Raw genomic sequence first — 21580 nt, forward strand, 5'->3', positions numbered from 1 at the left:
TCTTGTCCTCTACAGGTTCAAGCCACTGATGTTATCAGATGTTACAGCCTGCTTTGTGATTGGTCTGTGAGTGTGGGAAAGCATCAGATGCATGGGACCCATGCTGGTGGACACAAAGGCATTGTAAAGGAAACATCTTTGTGTGTCATCATTCCAAACTGTAACATGATGTTAATGGGTAAGAGCAGACTTTCTTTAAAAACCAATTATAAAATACTGATATAAACCTATAACCTGATACCCAGAAATACTTGATTGATACAAAAAGCACAATATTATAATAACATCCCAGCAAGCAATAGCCATTTCAGTGTTTAGGTTAACTATAGACCCGATATAGACTGGCTACAAACTTGAATTTTGCACACAAAAAAAAAAATTGTGAGATGTCTGATATACCATCATGTAAGCAAAGTCAACGTGATTACAAGGTGTTTGGTTTTATTTAATAATTTTTTATTTAATTTATATTTGGGCTATGGTTAGACGTCTCACGCCTGGGCTGTGTTTGGGCGGCTAAAGATGTCTTTTAAATGCAAAATTTCTTACTGGGATCAATGAAGAGATACAGAAGTCAAGTTGTATATTTGCTTACACCATAAAACATCTAAAATTAGGGGCCACTAAATTGTTACCTAAAACTTTTGATTTGAGTTGTGTTAACATCTGAGGTATTTACTAAAACATTTGTAAATGTAGCTTGAGTTGATTGTGAAAATTAATATGATGTTGCCAAATATATTCATTTATTATCCTATATGACTTGTGTACAAAAAAAGTTAAAATATATACCCCAGCTGTCTCTGGAGCAGTACCTTTAAAAGGTCCTAATATGTACTATTAGGTACATATATGTATACACTTGGTACCAATATGTTTTTTTAAATATGAACTTTTTAGGTGCAAAACTGTACTTTTGTAAGGGTATAGCCAGCTTGAGTACATATTTTGACTTTTTTTAGACTTCCAAATTCATCTAAGTTAAGCATATTTAGTGTATTTTTACTGTTTTTCAGAACTTAACAGAGTTGTATTCAGGCAATACATTAATCATCTAGTATTTAAAGTGTTCACTTTATCATTTATAAAGGGATATATAATGTAAAAAAGATGAATTCAAATGATGTTTTAGTAATTAATTGCTTTTATTAAATGCAATGTTAGACACACAGTGCCCATGATATGTTTCAGTGCACAGCAGTGCCATCACAAGAACAAATATTGTTTTTGTAGCCTTCACAAAAGGCAAAATCAAATCAGACATCCGCTAGGATTATACACAAAACTCAGATTCTGAGCAAAATCACAGTTTCCAAGTGAAACGTCAGCATTGGAAAAACACCTGACGGCAGGTGTCTTGCAAATCACATTGCATTTGCAAAGATAATCTTATTAGAAATACATCAATTTAAAACTTCAATATGAAGTAATTGAATACATGTTTGAAATAAACATATAAATGGAAATGTTATCTCCTACAACATAAGAGATGGTTAACCACCATCTAGTTTCAATGTGAAAGTCTTTCAGCTTGGTGTCTACCAAGGTCTCCAGACAGGTTTGTGAGCACATGGTTCCTGCTTCACTTTGGGCTGATAGGAGACTGGAGACAGCAGATTGAGATCTTTAGCTGATCTCTGGGCTTCATGGCAGCGGTTCAGATGTTGACGGACGGCGTCCACCTTGGAGTTGACAGACAGATAGTTCATGGTCTCTCTCCAGCACTGGGAATAGCCGTCAATGTGAGCTTTCTGTGGAGCTGAGGTCTTGGTCTGCATCTGTTGTTTCAGAAAGACCACAGTCATCTCCAGAATATCAGCTTTCTCCAGCTTGGTGTTTGGGTCTTGCTGGTGAAACTCCTTCTCCAGCATTGTTTTGAGCTGCTCGATGCAGTTGTTGATGCGATCTCTGCGCATTTTCTCAACGACAGGTTTTCTTAACTGATGAGAAAAGAGAGATTTGGTTAAGAATTTGGTTCGTTTGATTTAAATGCATAACAGGATAAATGAGAAATGTCCCCTAAAGTCACATATGAAGTAGATACTTACTTTATGTTTATCCTTGTTGGAAAGATTGGAGTAGTCAGTAGTGTAAGTTGGAGCCATTCTTTCAACAGCAGTGATGTTTCTCAGAGAAGAATCAAGTCAGTTGTGTTGAGAATGAAGGTCCCACTCCTCTATTTATAGGAGCTCATTAGCATTACAAAGCCATGAGTCCCAGTCAGGATTAGCTTTCCCACACTCGCTGGCCAGTGGGTGTAGCGTCACTGACAATAGAAGAGGCATCAATTATTTCATGGTTAACTGGCCTCAGGGCTCCCACAGGGGCAATGGCAAGAGCACACTTTATTACCTGGGAACCTCACCTCACGCTGATAAGGCTTCTGCAGATGGGCAATGTAGACAGTTGATAATTTCCCAAGAGATGCTCAAGACATATAGATAAGACATTACACACCTTATCGGGCAAAAACTGATTCTGAAGTATAACAGCTGGCTACAAGAACAATAAATGAGTTATTTGAAAACAAAAAGGCTCATCAACAAATTATTAATTGAGAAACATTAAAGTTTAAATCCGGAATATTGGCCTATAATCAGTATTGGGAGATAAACGTTTTGATTCGGTCGATTGTTTAAAAACAGCCGATAATCAGGACGGATTACATCCTGTCAATCAAAAGAAGCAGAAAAACACATCAAAACTCATACTGGGTGAATATTTTGAATCGGGTCATACTTTGACACAAGGAATTAAAAGCAAAACTATCGGTATGTGTTTGTATCGGTAGTAATCAAATATCAGTATCGGCACCGATATTCAATTACTTCAAATTATATATAATGTATGTGTGTTGGTTCATATTATGTATTTTTCATTATAATATTCACTTCTTCCTGGTTTTTTTACCTTTCATGGGCCTATTTTTCCTAACCATTTAAAATATAAAATCTTTTTTTCTTGTTATGCACAAGTTTCTATTCGGTCGATTGTTTTAAAAACAGACGATAATCAGGACAGATTAGATCCTGTCAATCAAAAGAGGCAGAAAAACACATCAAAACTCATACTGGGTGAATATTTTGAATCGGGTCATACTTTGACACAAGGAATTAAAAGCAAAACTATCGGTATGTGTTTGTATCGGTAGTAATCAAATATCAGTATCGGCACCGATATTCAATTACTTCAAATTATATATAATGTATGTGTGTTGGTTCATATTATGTATTTTTCATTATAATATTCACTTCTTCCTGGTTTTTATACCTTTCATGGGCCTATTTTTCCTAACCATTTAAAATATAAAATCTTTTTTTCTTGTTATGCACAAGTTTCTATTCGGTCGATTGTTTTAAAAACAGACGATAATCAGGACAGATTAGATCCTGTCAATCAAAAGAGGCAGAAAAACGCATCAAAACTCATACTGTGTGAATATTTTGAATTGGGTCATACTTTGACACAAGGAATTAAAAGCAAAACTATCGGTATGTGTTTGTATCGGTATAATCAAATATCAGTATCGGCACCGATATTCAATTCAAATAATATATAAAATGTGTGTGTTGGTTCATATTATGTATTTTTCATTATAATATTCACTTCTTCCTGGTTTTTTTTACCTTTCATGGGCCTATTTTTCCTAACCATTTAAAATATAAAATCTTTTTTTCTTGTTATGCACAAGTTTCGATTTGGTCGATTGTTTTAAAAACAGCCGATAATCAGGACAGATTAGAACCTGTCAATCAAAAGAGGCAGAAAAACGCATCAAAACTCATACTGTGTGAATATTTTGAATTGGGTCATACTTTGACACAAGGAATTAAAAGCAAAATTATCAGTATGTGTTTGTATCGATAATCAAATATCAGTATCGGCACCGATATTCAATTACTTCAAATGATATATAATGTCTGAATATGTGTGTGTGTTCATATTATGTATTTTTTCATTAGGTTGATATAATATTCACTTCTTACTGTTTTATTTTTACCTTTTATGGGCATATTTTTCCTAACCATATAAAATAACCATAACCATTTTAAATATAAAATCTTTTTTTTCTTGTTATGCACAAGCAAACCTATTCACTGTGAATGTCAGTCAAGCGCAATTATCCCGTGCTCTCAAGTGTGGCACACTTCTATTGTTAAGGGTCCCTCCCACCCCTCAGAGAGTTTTGGGTAATAAATGGACAGCTAGTGTGGGAAACTCGGGCTGGATCCTGCTCACACGTTCTGAAGTCAATAGAACGGAGCCCCTCCTCTATCTCTCCACAAACAGCCTTTGAACCTGCTGCTCAGATCAGAGACGCCGCTGGGTTTTTAGACACGTGTGTTCTCGCATCACCTGCTCTCCTGTACCCCTCCCTTTCTTTATTATCTACATGAGCATGTGCCCAAACATCTGCAAACAGAAGTCTGTCATTAAGAGCTTGAACATGGCCTTTCCTTCTCAATTTTTATTTGTTTCAAATATGCATCATATTTAAGTCATGCAAAAATATTTTTCTTGTCGATCATCGACAACCACCTGAACGTACACCACATGCCAGATGTCTTTTGGAGGGAAACTCGCTCCTTGACTACTTTTCCCACCTCAAGACTCACATTGAGCCATCCTGACAGATGACACTGATAGTTAAAGAACATTCCAGCACAGACCCTCTCATCATTCAGCCGAATAAAGGCTCTGGTGCCATAATAGACACGCACACACAAACAGTCGTTGTGGGCAGTGTGTCCAGCTGCAGGGCCAAAGCATGTGTCTCTCCAGTGTGGAATGTGTGAGAGCTCCGGTGTGGATCTGCTTCCCACACTTCATTCCCATTCAGAGATCCGCCCCGCCCTGTTGCCACTGATCCAGCGTGCCTCATTATTCCCCTCTTTCAATAGACCATCTGGTCTTCTGCTTGCCCACACAAAGCTTCCCTCTCTCCCACACACACCTCAAAGCTGCAGGTACACACTCCTGAGGATTGATTGATGTCTGCACGATCCCACGACCACAAACAAACATGTCGCGGGTATGAAACGCGTTTCGGCATGCTGCTGTGTACTTGCACGTGCAAACGGACATCTCACAGAAGGAGAGAGCGAGAGACTGATTTAAAAAAAAAAAAAAGCTTTGGCATGATTATAAATACACACATTCATTCCAGTAGTACCTTTAAGTACATAATGGTACCTTTAAATTTACATTTATTAATTAAAAACACTTGTTTTGTGTGTGTGGAAGGTCACCCTGCAACACTTAAGGGTTGAAAAAGGGCAGAGGGTACCACAAAATGTCAGTTTCCCTCTCAAACCGCATCTTTTCACTGCCCTGTGCTGTGAATGCCAGGGCACATGATGCTGGAATGTCATTGAGCCTCGCTCACACGGAGACCCGGAATCCTCTCCAATGAGGAGAGGTCAGGGGTTTCCCAGGTCCCGATTTTATGAAGAGGGGGACACTTCACACTGGGCACACAGCGTTGAGCATCTGCTTCGCTCGCTGTGTGTGCGCGTGAGAGAAAGAGGAGACCCGGACGAAGGGGCGCCCACATTCAAAAGCCTCTTTTGCAGAGTGGGATGAAACGTATTGTGGCTTTAGCACGCATTTTTGGCGGGAGTTGGGAATTGGTGTGGGAATGGAATTTGGGGTTAACCAAACCACAGCACCTTCTAAAAGCCTCTGAAAGCATCATTTGCTTTAGGGGCACCCATGCACTTTTTTATAGAAATGCAAGGAATAATTTTTATTGTTTCAGGACTTTTCTTTTATGAATATGTGGAAAAACATGCACGATTGTTTTTAAACTGGCCAGATTAATGCTCTGTTCATTTGCTACATTGTTGCCAGAGTGCAGCATGTCGGCATCCCTACTAATTGCTTTAAAATAATAATATAGTTACCCAAAACGAGCCAAGTGAACTGCGCATGAACCTCACATGTCAAAGACTCTACAAAATGCCTGTCAGCGCCCCGGCTTTGCTCAGCACACTTTCCCGCGCACAGGAGCCAGCTGCGCCTTTCAGCTCTTCAAAGTCTAATCCTGGAGTCTGTGTTGTCCCAACTTTCCCACAGCAAAACTTCAATGGGGTCCAATAGAAGTGTGCCGTACTCCCCACTGGATTAGTAATGGTCTCTCAATGAGGCGACAGGTCCCCCTGAGGATACACTGAACAATGGTTAACAGAATAATTCATCCTAAAGGGCACTTAATTGTCCTAAAATGCTTCTTGGTCTTAAAATTGAGATGACCAAGCATTTTCACGACCTTACGGAAAATACGTTTTTTTAACGCAAATAAGAATTAAGCCAAATAAAAAATATAATAAACAGGAAAATTATAAGATACATGATATTAAAATACATCAATCCAGACCCCTGTTATTCTCTTCAGGGTCATGGGTGAGCTTCAGCCTACATAAATAACATAAATAATATAATCATAAACATATTCTGTAATTATTGTAAAATAAGCCTAATAAACTGTCTTGATTTATAGCTGAACATTTTGGCATTGTAAGCCAGTAAAATAGTTTTCTTTTGTCATCTGGGAACAATTCAAACAATATAAGAGTATTGTAGATGTGAGTTTGCGCGGGAAATTCTTATAATCTCTTTTCACCCTTATTGATCATCTATTTTCCCGCCTGCATAGTCATGCACGCTGTCAAAGGGCTCGTGCACTCCCGCAATTTCACGCTTCCCATTTACAACGTGCGCACACGCACACGCTCCACCTGTTTGAGCGCGCACCTCTTTTGTTTTCGGGCAAAGTCGCTCAAAGGAAGATCAGGCTAATTTAAAGTTTTCCTATTGAACCTTCAGCCGCTGTCTGATTGGCTGAAAGTGTGGGAAACAGAAGACGCGCGCAATCCTTGTGTATTTAACGGGAGAGCGTGCCAAGAGTGACAGAAGCGCACAGGAACAGCAGACAAACTTTTAGTCAGGATGGCTCCCACTGTTTACAAGCCTGAGACTGGAACGAAAAAAACTAATGTAAGTATTTACCTTATTTAAGATGTACTTGCAGTCTAAATTATTGAATTATAAGAGTGTTTTACTGAACGAAAATTTAACGAAAATCTTTTTTTCCAGTTGAGAAAGCCAGCTGTGGAGAAGTTGCGCAGAGATCGTATCAACAAATGCATTGAACAACTTAAAGCTCTTCTCAAGACTGAAATAAAAGCCAACCAGCCCTGTTGTAAACTGGAGAAGGCTGATGTCTTGGAAATGGCTGTCATCTACCTGAAGAAGTCCACGCAGCAAGATCCTGACGCACACGCGCAAAGCTACGCGGACGGGTTCTCCAGGTGCTTACAGGAGACGGCACGGTTTCTGTCTGTTCACAACCAGCTCCAGATAACCAAACCCGCGTTAACGGAGCACTTTGACAGGACCCAGCAACCCAAAACCAGCGCAAAAGTTGTTTGCGCGTCTGCGCCCAAAGACAGCTGTCATGTCATCTCCAAACGCGCAGGAGCGCAGGCGCTGTGGAGACCTTGGTGATCTCCATATAGCGACTTTATAAAGATACATAGAGAACGATTGTGTTCTCTATTTTAGTAGAACATATTGTTTCATTAATGTATGTTAAAGTAGACAGCATCTGTCTTGACGCATAGAATGTACCAGTCTACCCCATGTCTAATTCTGAAGAGCACATATCTACTGCTTTACTTCACCTGTGTGAAGATTATTATTAATATTTACATATTGTAAAAATGAGGACTTTGTCACCTCTGTATGTTTTTGTTTAAAATGAGGACTGTCACCTCGTTATGTTTCTGTTAAACATGTGTTATAAAGATTTATATTAATCTGTTTATTTGATCTATCATATTGATAGAATATGTAAAGGTTTCTTGTTTTTTAAGAAATAAATTCAAATGAAACATTTCTGTTTTACATTCGTTTCTGTTCTTGATCATGAGATCATCATTAAAATCATAATGCTAGTTTTTTTTTTTTTTTTTAAACCTTTAAATGCCATATTTTTGCTGGGGTGATAAATTAAATACACTTATAGTTTCAGCTGTTGAAAGTTTCCTTGTGAAAAATAAGTAACTTTTATTTTGTTAACTTAATAATGAAATAACTTAAATCAAATCATGCATTCTGATTTGGTTCATCAAAAAGCTTTATAATTCATTACAATATAATGTGGAAATCCTACGAAGCAAACTGAATATAAAAACCTTTTTATCACGGTTTTCATAATGAAACATTCCAATGCAAATTATTGCTCCTAATAAAAAAACACAGCATTTTTTGAATTCTTCAGCTCTAAAGATATTTGCCATGAGGCCAGGAGACTTCATGCTACATTTAGATAATTATTCACACATGATAGACGTAATACAAAGCTCTGAGAGGAACTGTTGACATGAGACAGAGGACAGACTGCGTTCTCAGGCCGTCACATAGATCCTCTGATTTTATGGTGTGTTAGGAAAGTGTGCCTCTGTATCGTATAAAAAGTGTCTGTCTGAAGTGTGCCACACTCCCATGCTGTATACTCACTTTGATCTGATTCAAATACGACCCCATAAAATGTGTTACTGTGGGAGCCGGGATTCAGAGGTGGCTACAGTGTGCAGTGTGCTTTGTGCGGTAGCCGATTCTTACACAAATAAAAATCAACAGAGGAATAAACAACAACTGTGTAACATCAGAACAAGAAATAATGAGCTGTCAGTTAAGGTTATCGAGTACTGGTTCTCATGAGGCTCCTCGGGACTTTTTTGATTATAGGAATACTGCTCTATATTGCAGTGTCCTGGTTGGATAGTGCAGATTAAGGGGTGGTTTTATCCCCTTCTGACATCACAGGGGGAGACAAAATTACCTGTTTTTTCACACGCTTGTACCAAAACGAAGTTACTGAGTCGATCTTTATCACATTTTCTAGGTTGAGAGTAACACTGGTGACCCAATTATAGCACTTAAACATTGAAAAAGTCAGATTTTCATGTCCACTTTAATAATACTACCTACAATTTACATTCACGGATTTGCCAGATGCTTTATTCAAAGTGACTTACAGTGCATTACAAGTTATACATTTTTATCAGTTTGTGTGTTCCCTGTGTTCGAACCCATGATCTTTACGTAGTATTCTAATTATTCTTGGCATTAAAAAAATAATTTTGACCCATACAACGTATTGTTGGCTATTGCTACAAATACACCTGTGGTACTTATGACTTGGTCCAGGGTCACATTTTGGGTTGGCATCTTTAGCACTAAACAGCTAGAAAATTAAGTGCTAAAGTTCTGCTTTAAAATTGGTTCAAGACTGTATTTTCATTTTAATTATTATATGCAATTTCACAAATTTGATTTTGATTCACACCATCTCTTTATTTAAGCACATTAGACTGCACCGGCAGTGCAAGATATTGTGACAAAACTGTTAATACCTCAATATCTCGGATTGATGATTTACAAACCACAACCATACACTTACTTAAAAAATACTGTCGCGAAGTTAAAATAACCCAGAAATTTTTTAGATTTGACCCAACAATGGGTTGAAACAACCCAACATACCCAGTGTATTGGGTTCATCCCTTTCGACCCACAGCTGGGTTGAAAATACCCCAGCATCTCACCTGTCAGGGTCACATTATGATCAATAAACAAAATCTGTATTAATAATATCAGACATCTTTCTTTTAAAACAGAAGACACATTCTTTTATTTGTCTACATAATTAGATGTAAATTATATTACAATGCTGTAAATTAGGACAGCGTATCGCAAAAGCGAAAACCAATATATTGTTTTGACCACTCATTGATGTAACAGATAAAAGTTCTAGTTGCTGTTTTCTCTTATTACTAGAGAACTATAAAAAGACAATCTTTATTTATTTGTATGATCATTTAAATTTTGAAAATAAAATAAATGTTAAATATATTAAAGAGCAGAAAAATCCATTCAGTGCACTCCATATTTGAAATCAATAACTTCTAATTTCTTAGGATTTACAGTAGTGTCCTGTGATATCCATGACCTCTGGTGGCTGTGCAGATGTTCAGTCCTTTATTTAGGCCTATATTCATATTTCACAGAGATTTCATCTCTGGTGGTTTCCTATAGGAGTCATTTCATGTTTGTATGTTCAGGGCAGCACCAGTAGGTGTCACTCTTTAGTTTCAGGACACTTGGCTCAAGTCTCTCAGGCAAAGATGGGATATAAGAAGACGATGTGCATTTGATTGATTAAAGTCTTGACTAACGGATATGAGAAAGAGAAGAGTCGCTGTCTTTTAACCCATGTAGGGATATTTCCATTCAGTAAGAGGAACATAGGTCTGCTTGACAACCTGTGGAGACGTCCAGCGGAGGACGTAGTGTGGACCACCGGGCTTGTCATTGGTGCCTGATAAGAAATTTTCAAAATTAATTATATAATTTCATCTAGAATAAATTGAATGCACTATTTGTGGCATAATTTCATTTCACCCCTTATGCACTAAACCAATCCTGAGTATTTAAATGCAGTTGATGTCTTTACCTGATGCTCTGGCGCCACCAAATGGCTGCTGGGCCACAACGGAGCCTGTAGATTTGTCATTGACGTAATAATTTCCAGCAGCGTTTCTCAAAGCCTTCGCTGCCTCATCGATAACAGCCCTGAAACAAACACCCAGCACAAACTCTCAGTAAAAAACACAGAGGATCAGACAGCAATTTACAAAGTGAGGTAAAACCATACTATACTCACTTATCTTGAGCAAAGACAGCTCCTGTTAGGGCATAAGGCGACGTGTTGTCTATTAAGTCTAAGACCTTCTTGTAGTCGTTTTCAGGGTAAACATAAACCGTCAGGACGGGTCCAAAGATCTCCTGCAGAAGAAAAGATAAAAACTAGATACTTACTATTTACAAATTCTGTCTATTTTAACTGTTTAAAAAATCACATGTGACCCTGTCTGTGAAATCCAAGATAACGTCTAATAATCTAATGATGAGATTTGGAGCATCAACGTTTGATTTCAAACTGATTTTAGTCTTTGAATTATGTGTATACATCAAAGGATTAGTCCATTTGCTTAAAAAAATCCAGATAATTTACTCACCACCATGTCATCCAAAATATCTCTTTCTTTGTTCAGTCAAGAAGAAATTATGTTTTTTGAGGAAAACATTCCATGATTTTTCTCATTTTAATGGACTTTAATGGACCCCAACACTTAACAGTTTTAATGCAGTTTAAAATTGCAGTTTTAGAGGACTCTAAATGATCCCAAAAGAGGCATAAGGGTCTTATCTAGCGAAACGATTGTCATTTTTGGCAAGAAAAATAAAAAATATGCGATTTCTCGTCTACTTCTGGTCCTGTGATGCACCACCACGACCTCACGTAATACGTCATCAAGTCAAGAGTCACAGATGCGAAACTACGCCCAGTGTTTACAAGTGTGGAGAAAGAGGACCGTTCCAACGTTGTTGTATGTGGAATGATACTAATTAATGTCTTTGTGTCACTTTATTGTTTAAAATGGTCTGCAAATGTGCGTTTCATATATGTAACATCATTTCGACAAAGTCTGGCACCTCACACGACAAAAATTTGTGGTTTAAAAGTGCATATTTAAAAATTTTCTTGCAAAACATGACAATCGTTCGGTAGATAAGACCCTAATGCCTCGTTTGAAATCGTTTAGAGTCCTCTGAAACTGCCATTTTAAACTGCATTAAAACGGTTACGTGTTGGGGTCCATTGAAGTCAATTAAAACGAGAAAAATCCTGGAATGTTAACCTCAAAAAACATAATTTCTTCTTGACTGAACAAAGAAAGACATCAACATTTTGGATGACATGGTGGTGAGTAAATTATCTGGATTTTTTTTTAAGAAAATTGACTAATCCTTTAAATGGATGATTTTATGTAGTAAACAGTAACTCAAAAATGTGTTGGGTTTTTGTAGGCAGGGTCACATATTATAAGCTTATAGATGATGCCATTGGCTTCTTGTAGCTTCTAAATATCTGGATCTGGGTACATGAGGGCAGTAACGGGGTGAGCTGGGACGTCCGTAACCTAAGCATTCAAATGGGTTAAGTGGACGAGATCTGTTTATCCAAATAAACTGAAGTCCACCCATTCACTGCCCTAAGCCCATTTGGCTTATGCAACCCAAACCTTGTGCTTTTATTCATGCCAAAGCAGAGCACTGTATTTGCTATACCTCATTCATGATTTTCTCCTGTGGATCGGTAGTTTCAATGATGGTGGGTTCAACGAAATATCCTTTTGTGTCGTCACAGTTTCCTCCAGCAATAATCTTTAAATGCGGAGAGGATTTGGCGTGGTCCAGCCATCCTTTAATTCTAGCGAAGGACTTGAAATGAAGGAACATTAAACAAGTGAGTGTTTTATTACCTGAACAAGAAGTTTATAAGTGATGCATTAGGGCACTTTAGTTACTTTATAATATAAACAGTTAGTTTATACCTTGTCATCAATAACTGCTGAGAAGAAAGTACTGAAATCTTCAACCGGCTGTGGAGTAAAACAGCAGAAAATGCAGATGATGGAGAAATTGCACTTTATTTTTAAGCATCAAATCAAACTCTTTTGCTTACGTTTCCCAGTTTGATCTGTTTGTGTATGGCCAGAAGTTCCTGCTTGATTCGCGGCCACAGCGAGTCTGGGACGTACATCCTGGAGCACGCAGAGCATTTCTGTCCTCCATACTCAAATGCTGAGCGGATTGTGCCGGTCACCACGCTGCCAACATCCGCAGACTTGTGCACGAAGTGGAAGTTCTTTCCGCCACATTCTGAAACGTATGAAATAAAAACAAACTTGAAGGGCTGTCGAGGCTGGCTGTGGGTTTATTGCTATGTGTTATAGTAAATAGTTTTAAGTACGCTGATTTGTTACAAACATTGCTAGTTACAACCAGGTGTGTCCTGCAAAATAAAGCCAAAACATTTCGATCGCCCCCTGGTGGCTGGCTGCAGTATAGGTCATAAACCCTACTCTCTTTAGGTAAACAAATACGATGTGAGATAGCTTAAATATCAAATTACATTTCAAATAACTACGTAATATCATTGCGCCTCCTGCAGGGCAGCAAAGTCCTTGATTATTACCCCAGAATGAGAGTATAGTCCTGGCCATATCTGCCTAGAAAAATACCAACTTTTAATTTTCCGCCGGTCTTCGTACACGATGTAACTACAGAAAGTTTTAAATAGGAAAAATATCGAAACTCTTTGGTTATTTTTTTAGGCGTGATGCTAATGGTCTAATCAGATTCAATGAATTATGCTAAGTTACGCCAAAAGTGGTATGGAATCCAAAATGGTAAAAACTCTAGGGGAGCTGGAAAACTAGCATATTTTCAAAAAAGTGGGAGTGTCCCTTTTTGCGTTTTTCGAATAAGTTTGGTTTTATGGGGCCTACACACCAAACGCGAATTGAACGATTTGCATGAGTAGATCACATATAAAGTCAATGCAAAGATGCGAATAGACGCGAACTCGCACAGGGCACGAATTGGGCGGCGCGATTGCCGCGATTTGTACCAAACAAGTCTTAGCGAAAGTTGATAATATTCAACTTAAGCGAAAAATTAACATGACACGAAGTTAAATCCCGCGAGTAATCTAAACCAAGGAACGCGATCCTTTGCGTTTGGTAGGTACGCAGCATAAGTTAGTTATTAGATGCTAAAGGGCTGTGACAACTTGATTTGTGCATTTGTCTCAAATGGAAAAATGGGCGGGGCCTTGATACCGCAGCTCCACCTCACAATCATGACTGTGCAGAATCTGGCTCCAAATGACTTCATCAGCCATTTTTCACAGTCTATGGTTACAACCTTCTAACCCTATATTTAAAGTAACGTGTCTGGGGATTTCTAAGAATACTAATAAGGATTAAACTGAATATTTAGTAACTGGTATTGATGCAAAAAAACTCAACAAACCTCCAGCAACACGAGGGAAGTTCCTGTAGATGTCCAGATTCTGGGCCACCTGCTTCCACAAGCGCTTAAATGTTCTGGAGGTAAATAAAGAAAATAGAAAAACTGACGCAACTTATATGATTGTATAAACCTAATGCCTTGGACACCTCAAAAATTAAACAAATATTTCCATGGTAATTTCCCAAAAAATTCAGGACTAGCAAAATTTTGTCCATAATTAAACTATAGCTGTCTTTAAATGTTTTATTAAATTGCATGTTGAAATAGTAATATCAATATAGTGTTATGTAATGTCTATTAGTCTCGAAAATGATACATCTAAAACATTCAAGGGGTTTAAAGTATGGATCTGGCAGTCTGGCAAACTTTAACCCAGACAGAAGGTTAAACTACAGATAACGTAATCATACAGGCACATGACTGTAAACACTCACGGGACGCTGCCTGTGAAGTTTACACCAGCCAGGTGTTTAGAGCTGGTGATAGCGTCTCCAAACACAGGACCGTCGGCCGGGACAAACTGGATGATATTGGGTGGCAGTCCAGCCTCTCTTAGGATCTTATAAACAGAGTAACTGGCGGACATGGCCGTGTCACTGGGTTTCCACAACACCACATTACCCTGGACACACACATGGCAAAATGTCAAAATTAGAAATTGTGAGGCATGTGTCTGTAAACTGTTTGTTGTATTGATGTCTAACCATTAGAGTCGGAGTCCCAGCCAGATTTCCACCAATCGCTGTGAAGTTGAATGGTGCAACAGCAGCTACAAACCCCTACAGCAAAATAAAAGTTAGGAGTTTATATTAGGGATGCACCGAATCCAGATTTTTTAGGTTCGGCCGAATCCCGAATCCACCGTTTAAGATTCGGCCGAATCCGAAACCGAATACCGAATCCTCCTCGCATCCTTATTCCAACACAGTAAAACACATTAATGAAGTAAAAAACGTCCACAGCAGTGTATTTTTCATTTTATTTAATTTTAACTGTACATTATGCCAGGATGACAAGTTGGAAAAACTATTTTGACAATTACCATAAGCCTATGCATAATGAAAGCGATGCGTTGCGACACGCTCGTTTTTCCAATAAGCAAGCAGCTCCGCGCTGAAAACTATATTTAACTTTGAGTGAGAAGCTCCGCTCGTCAATGTCAGTCTTCACACGGCCGTCCAATTACAGTGGAGGAGGGGCGGGACATTACCACAGCAACCAACCGGCTCACAGCTGAAGCATCACAGCTACCAAGCGCTCGGCTGAAAAACAGCTGGCATTTGGTGTCCTCAAGGCGTTTTCAGCGGTGTTTAAAAGTTTTGGTGTGTCCAGCTGACCGAAAGAAAAAGCTCATCTCCACGTCAGCATCCGATGTGTGTAATCAACGGCTGCGTGACGTCGACCAGCGTAGCGCAAGCCTAGGGTTCGGTTCGGTGGAAAAAAAATCTAGGATTCGGCCGAACCCGAACCCCGCCAAAAAGCCCAGTATTCGGCCGAATCCGAAACCGAATCCTGGATTCGGTGCATCCCTAGTTTATATTATACATACATACATACATTTCTATATATATATATATATATATATATATATATATATATATATATATATATATATATATATACACATATACATTTCAATATATATATATATATATATATATATACACAGATTTATACTACAGTAGTTACTAATAATTGCTAATAATTTGAGCTCAATGCATTAAACGTCCAGTCCAATTTAGGTTTATAATCTATCCTGTAATTGGTTAAAACTCATTTATTAATAATAAGTATATTTTGCATAAATAAAACTAAATGCCTACTTTAGAAATATTAAATTTTTTTATTTTCTTATGAAAGTTGAGCATCTTATATTTTCATAATAAAAATTGAAGAAGAAAATAAGCTTTATAAACATCTTTTTTAAAAAGCACCATATATTCAGATACATATATCTAAGGATGCTTATTTTCAGAGGCCGAGAGGGCCGCATTCCAACCACATCAGACACAAAGGACCATAAGTTATTGCCAATACTATTTATTTATTTAATATTTATTTTTGTTATTTAAAAAAAAATGCACTACAAACCGTTATGAAGATACGAAAAACATAATTTCTGAGGCAAGACATTAAACATGTAAATACTGATTTTTACAACATTGTTACAAATCCTATTAAGCAGCTTTTTCGGGAATCCAAGCATAACTTATGGACTTATGAATAAATGTGAACTGTAGAACAGGAAAGTGTGTTAAACCTTTAATCTGAAGTCCAGTCAAGAATAAATTCCTAAATTCCTTAGTAGTATTTGTAACAAGGTTAAAAAAAAACTGTACACACGGTAAACGTTTAATGTTTTTGCTCAGAATTGATATGTTTTTGTAGTTTCTTAATAAAGCTTTGCGATGCATTTTTGTGCTGGATCTTAAACCAGTGTTTAAACAACAAACAAAAATAAATAAATAAATATTGTCCTGATGCAAAATGCACTGCATCATAAAAAGTAATATTGTTAGGTTAATTATTTCAGTGGTTTTCACAAATGAATTGAAAGGATTTGGCAGTTTGATGGTTTCGAGATGCATCATGTTGCAGCTTTACCTTTAAAAGGACACTCCACTTTTTCCCATTTTGGAATCCATTAAGCCGATATCTGGGTCTGGCGGTACCACTTTTAGCATAGCTTAGCACAGTCCATTAAATCTGATTAGACCATTGGCATTGCGCTAAAAAAATAACCAAACCAATGATATTACGCAGCAGCCGAAAATAGTCCCCTTACTAACTTTCAATAGCAGGGAATGATTTTCAGGCGCTGCGTAATTTCATTGCGCCTCCTGAAGCCATGGTACGGCAGCAAAGTCCTTGATTATTACGCCAGAATGAGAGTATAGTTCCTCATATATATATCTGCCTAGAAAATCACAACTTTTAATTTTCTGTCGGTCTTAGTACACGATGTTACTACAGAAGAGTCAAGTTTTAAATAGGAAAAATATCCAAACTCATTGTTTGTTTGTTTTTTGAGCGCGATGCTAATGGTCTAATCAGATTCAATGGATTGTGCTAATGTATGCTAAAAGTAGTAGTCCCAGACCCAGAGATCAGCTAAATGGATTCCAAAACGGGAAAAATCAAATGCTTAACTCCATGGGAGCTGGAAAATTAACATATTTTCAAAAAAAAGTGGAAGGTCCCTTTAACTCATGAATTAATATTATTTTTATACACACTGACATTAGTCTTAACAAAAAGTCTTAATTCATAACTTTTGTCATTTTGAGGGACTGTTCAAGATGATTTTAATAATCACTGTAATATTTTGACAGCCTAAAAGTGCAACGGTACCTTGGATGTACATACAATTGAATGAAACTTAATGATCATCCAGTTCAATGAAGAGATTCAATTTCACGCAAACATCTGCTTATTTCCATGAACGCAGAGGAAGCCTCAAACCCACCTCCAGTCCACGATACAGCATAGTGTTGGTGCTTCCATCTGCATCTAAAGGCTGCTGGTTTTCCAGCTCAACTGCGTGTTTAGCGTTGAACCTGAAGAAGTCAATGAGTTCTGCAGCGGCATCGATTTCAGCCTGAATCACAGTCTTACCCTGAGAAAAACAGAGCAAAGATCTGCATGCATTAATTCAGCCTAGGATTAATCTTCAGGTTAAACTTTTACAATCAAATGACCCTTCATAAGACTTTATTTTCTGAGGATGTACCTGTCCGATCATGGTCTTGGCTAGAACTTCTGCTCTTTTGGGTCCGCTGATGATGTCAGCGGCTTTGAAGAAGATCTGGGCTCGATCTGCTACAGGTTTGAGGTCCCATTCTCTGCGTGCGGCTATGGATGCTTCAATGGCTTTATTTAGCAGCTCCTAAAGAAGAAAGAAGAAAGATTAAGAAATATCCCTACCTAATAAAACCAATACTGATATCTGGAGTTCATCTGCAGGATTTCCACACACCTTATCAGCATAGCAGAATTTGGAGACTTTGTGAGAGTGGTTGAAGGGCTATAAAGAACAAAGAAGACAATATTTTTATTATAGTATTTGAATCCGGAGAAAGCTATATATCGCACTTATTATTTAACATGCAGTTCTGAAAGACACACAAATAATGAGATGTTATGAACTCACAGACAGCTGGTATCGGATATCTTTGGTCCAGACTTCTTCATTTCCGACCACACATGGAATCTCCTCTGTCTTTCCCTTTAAGTCTTGCAATGCCTGACGAATACAGTAAAACTTGGTAAAATGCATCTTCATCATACAGTACACGTGAACCAGTGAGTGATTTACCTTCAATAGTTCGGCTCGCTCTTTACTGCCCTCCTTAAAGCCGAGGATGGGTTCATTTTTCACCTCCACAGCTGCACATGAAAAGGTCTTGAACCTGGAGGGCAGAAAAACAAGATTTGCTTGTTTTGCTCACACTAGCCGGATTACTTGCAGAATGTTTTTCGTTGAATCGCTGTGTGTTTGCTTATGAAAATCTAAACCAAAATTGTCAAGTAACGTTTATTTTTATAGCAATTTTTTCTATGCTGCATTGCTTCAAAATAACTTTACAAGAAAGGCACTAGTTAGATGCTTTATGTTCACGCGCTGTGTTTTAAACAACAAACAGAGCTGACTAACCTCCTGCAAACAGTTTTGTTTTTAAAAGACGTCTAATAATCATTCGAACACAGCCCAGACGTCTAAGCTAAATTTTGAAAAATTTTATAGACGTCTATCCGTGCCAAAATATAAATGAAATAAATAAAATCAAACACATTGTAATAACTGTTAACTTTGCTTACATGTTGGTATATCAGCCATCTCACAAGTTATTTAAACAAAAATGACATGTAACCAAATTCAAGTTTATTTCGTATAGAAGTAAGTTACTCATAGCCAAACTATCGAGTCTATAGTTAACCTAGACGGTGAAATCACTTGCTTGGCTGCTTTAAAGTTCAAGTCACTTTTAGACTCTAAATCAGTAACTTATATTAAGTGAACTACACAGAGCAACTGAAGTAAACTGCTGTAAATCTATAACAGTAAATAACAAAATCCCTCTCATCCAATCAGACGGCTGCCATTTCGCTATCCCTTCATATGCTGTCTGCAGGGTTATAAAGGCCATAAATGTCTGATAGCTGAACTCAACTTTTCCCAAAAATTATTAAACTGGACTGGGGGCATTCATGAATTTTGGGTGGGCAGCCATAACACTCAATGTAAAAAAATATATATATCAGAAAATACATAATTCATATTCTGTGTCTTATCAATATCGCTGACATTGGTCGGCGGGAGCTTAAAGGAACAGTATGTAAGAAATGTATATCAATTAATCATTAAATGGCCCTGAAATGTCACTAGACATTAAGAAATAATTTTCATTTCAAATACTTATATCACTCACAACAGCGGTCTGGCCAGGATATTGTCATTTAAAAAGTGGAGTTGCAGCCCTCAACTGATGTTTATGTTGTCGTTTGGTATATTGGCCACCAGCTGTGTGATTGCAGTACCAGTTTTAGCCACACGTTTTGTGATTGCAATACCAGTTTTGGCCACAATCCTACATACTGTTCCTTTAAATAAATTTTGTTTGCCAACAAGGGACGCTATGTGTGTAAAGAGACATGCTATTTTTTATGATTGGCTGGACATTTTGGGGGCAGAGGGAAAATCTGGTGAGGGCAATGCCCCCCCTAGCCCCCTGTAGACCCGGCCTTGTTGAGAAACCTAAAGTTTTTCAATAATCAATGTTAAATAATTAACACACAATGCAAAATGATCCCTACCAAAACCTGCAGCATGTGCAAAAAGCAGGTTAACTTAAAATTAGTCACATTAAAACACACACACAAAAGAAATCTTGTGGATCAAGATTTCCCAAAGTATGATGCTAGCAATGCAAATGCCATACATGTAGGTGTGATTCCCAGAAAATCCACATACTATTTCTAAAGTGTCTTTAAGGTCAGATGTACAAATACAAACAATAAAACACAAGTGAGGTAATAGTTGACACATGGTATGAATACAGCATTACTTTAAACATTCATATGGATAGCATAGCTTAGATCATACGTTTTTTTAGGTGAGAAATACTTAAGATATCTTGAAATAACAGATCTCTAGAAACACGTGTGAAATAACCAGGCTCTTCTCAGAAGAAACAGAGACACATGCGATAACTTTAAACAGTAACTTTACTGTAACTATTTTCAAACAGCCTGAATGAATATGACACCTGTTATAACATGCATTTCTTTGGTAGACTTGTTCATTGTATGCATATAAAAGACCGAACTACAGTAAAAAACAAAAGCTTTATACTAAAGTAAACATCTGACAGTGCCTGGAGGAGTTCGTTTACTTATTGCATAACACTAGCTGATCTGCCCCGTACAGTTGCCTGTAAAATTACAGCACTACATTAAAGATATGCGAAATCTATTATCGTTATTTAATGCACACTGTGACACATTTCATGTAAGCTTTAAATAGCTTCAACTATTTCAAAGTGAAAGTCACGCGTATGTCAAAGTGCACATGCGCACACATACCCCTTCCATGACTGACAGACGGCAGATCTCACGCGCAGCATCTTTAAACTCGACTGACAGTAAATAGGGAAAATTATATATGTAATAAATTTTAAAAAAATATCCCTCTGCTGATAATCAATAAGCACAGAGAAGGCTTTCCGCCACTCGTCTCTTCCAAGATCACCAGCGATTTCGCATGAATGGAGAAGGAACCATTTTGTTTACAGGGGGATTTTTTTCTAGGCATTGGTGCTTGCGAAGAAAAATGAAAAAAGAAAATACAAAAGACATGTATTATAGTCAAAACTATAAGATTACATGATATAACTTTACAGATTAACTTTACATAATACAAAAATAATAAAAATCTATCGTGAGGTAAGCGGCCACCCTGCATTGATAATTGGAACCGACCAGAGGGCGAGTCTCGAATTGTCCAATCAGCTTCACAGACGTTCCGCTCTAAACCAATCATATGCAAGTATTTTTTTGACTCAACGTTTCTATTTATAATAGATCAACCGATATGATGTTACATTTGTTCAAACATTTATGATTACATTGCGTTAAGATATTTCATACAAATAAAAGCCGAAATTCTAAGTTTCCTTTAATCTGTACAATATATTTATATCTCTGTTATTTACATAAATATACAGACTTAAAGTATTTTTGTTTTATTTAAGTGCCTTTTTTAGGTAGGCCTGTCTTTTCTTTCATTTCAAGTAAAAGTTACAAAAAGTTTTACTTGAGCATTAATAAGAAAACACTACATTTTTAATGTGTTTAAGTATGAAAGGTTCATAAGAACTACTTATTTATGAAATAGTGTAGTGAAAAAGAAAAATATTATCATAATGTACTTAACACCAAACTGAAGGCAAATGTTTCAAGGATAAAAGTTGCATGCATTAATCTTTGATATTTTTATGAAATGTAAAAGCCTATAGATCAAAAATTGCTGAATGATACATTTTTTGTGAAAGCATGAATTTAATTCAATAAACAACCCTGGCTTTCTATACTTTCACATCATGCATATGAAGAACCAATCAAATACAATCCATAA

The 21580-nt window shown here is 37.3% G+C and overlaps 3 protein-coding genes across 3 annotated transcripts; 1 reads left to right on the plus strand and 2 right to left on the minus strand.

The window, feature by feature from the left end:
• Positions 1-1124: 1124 nt before the first annotated feature.
• her15.1 (hairy and enhancer of split-related 15, tandem duplicate 1) lies at positions 1125-2919 on the minus strand. The gene is made up of 3 exons (XM_065240795.2): positions 2353-2919; positions 2049-2266; positions 1125-1940 (listed from the first exon to the last, which is right to left on the minus strand). The coding sequence occupies exons 2-3, from the start codon at positions 2103-2105 to the stop codon at positions 1539-1541; spliced, it is 459 nt and encodes a 152-aa protein (XP_065096867.1). The 5' UTR covers positions 2106-2266; positions 2353-2919; the 3' UTR covers positions 1125-1538.
• Positions 2920-6560: 3641 nt separating this feature from the next.
• Positions 6561-8095, plus strand: her2 (hairy-related 2). Its single transcript, XM_065240796.2, has 2 exons — positions 6561-6996; positions 7096-8095. The coding sequence occupies exons 1-2, from the start codon at positions 6949-6951 to the stop codon at positions 7504-7506; spliced, it is 459 nt and encodes a 152-aa protein (XP_065096868.1). The 5' UTR covers positions 6561-6948; the 3' UTR covers positions 7507-8095.
• An 866-nt stretch (positions 8096-8961) lies between these two features.
• Positions 8962-20714, minus strand: aldh4a1 (aldehyde dehydrogenase 4 family, member A1). Its single transcript, XM_065240794.2, has 15 exons — positions 20530-20714; positions 18263-18356; positions 18098-18190; positions 17924-17971; positions 17678-17833; positions 17414-17563; positions 14652-14726; positions 14382-14569; positions 13948-14021; positions 12596-12792; positions 12465-12512; positions 12199-12351; positions 10730-10851; positions 10520-10638; positions 8962-10384 (listed from the first exon to the last, which is right to left on the minus strand). The coding sequence occupies exons 1-15, from the start codon at positions 20568-20570 to the stop codon at positions 10272-10274; spliced, it is 1671 nt and encodes a 556-aa protein (XP_065096866.1). The 5' UTR covers positions 20571-20714; the 3' UTR covers positions 8962-10271.
• Positions 20715-21580: the final 866 nt, after the last annotated feature.

This window comes from Paramisgurnus dabryanus, chromosome 14, assembly GCF_030506205.2.
Source record: "Paramisgurnus dabryanus chromosome 14, PD_genome_1.1, whole genome shotgun sequence".
Lineage (NCBI taxonomy): Eukaryota > Metazoa > Chordata > Actinopteri > Cypriniformes > Cobitidae > Paramisgurnus > Paramisgurnus dabryanus.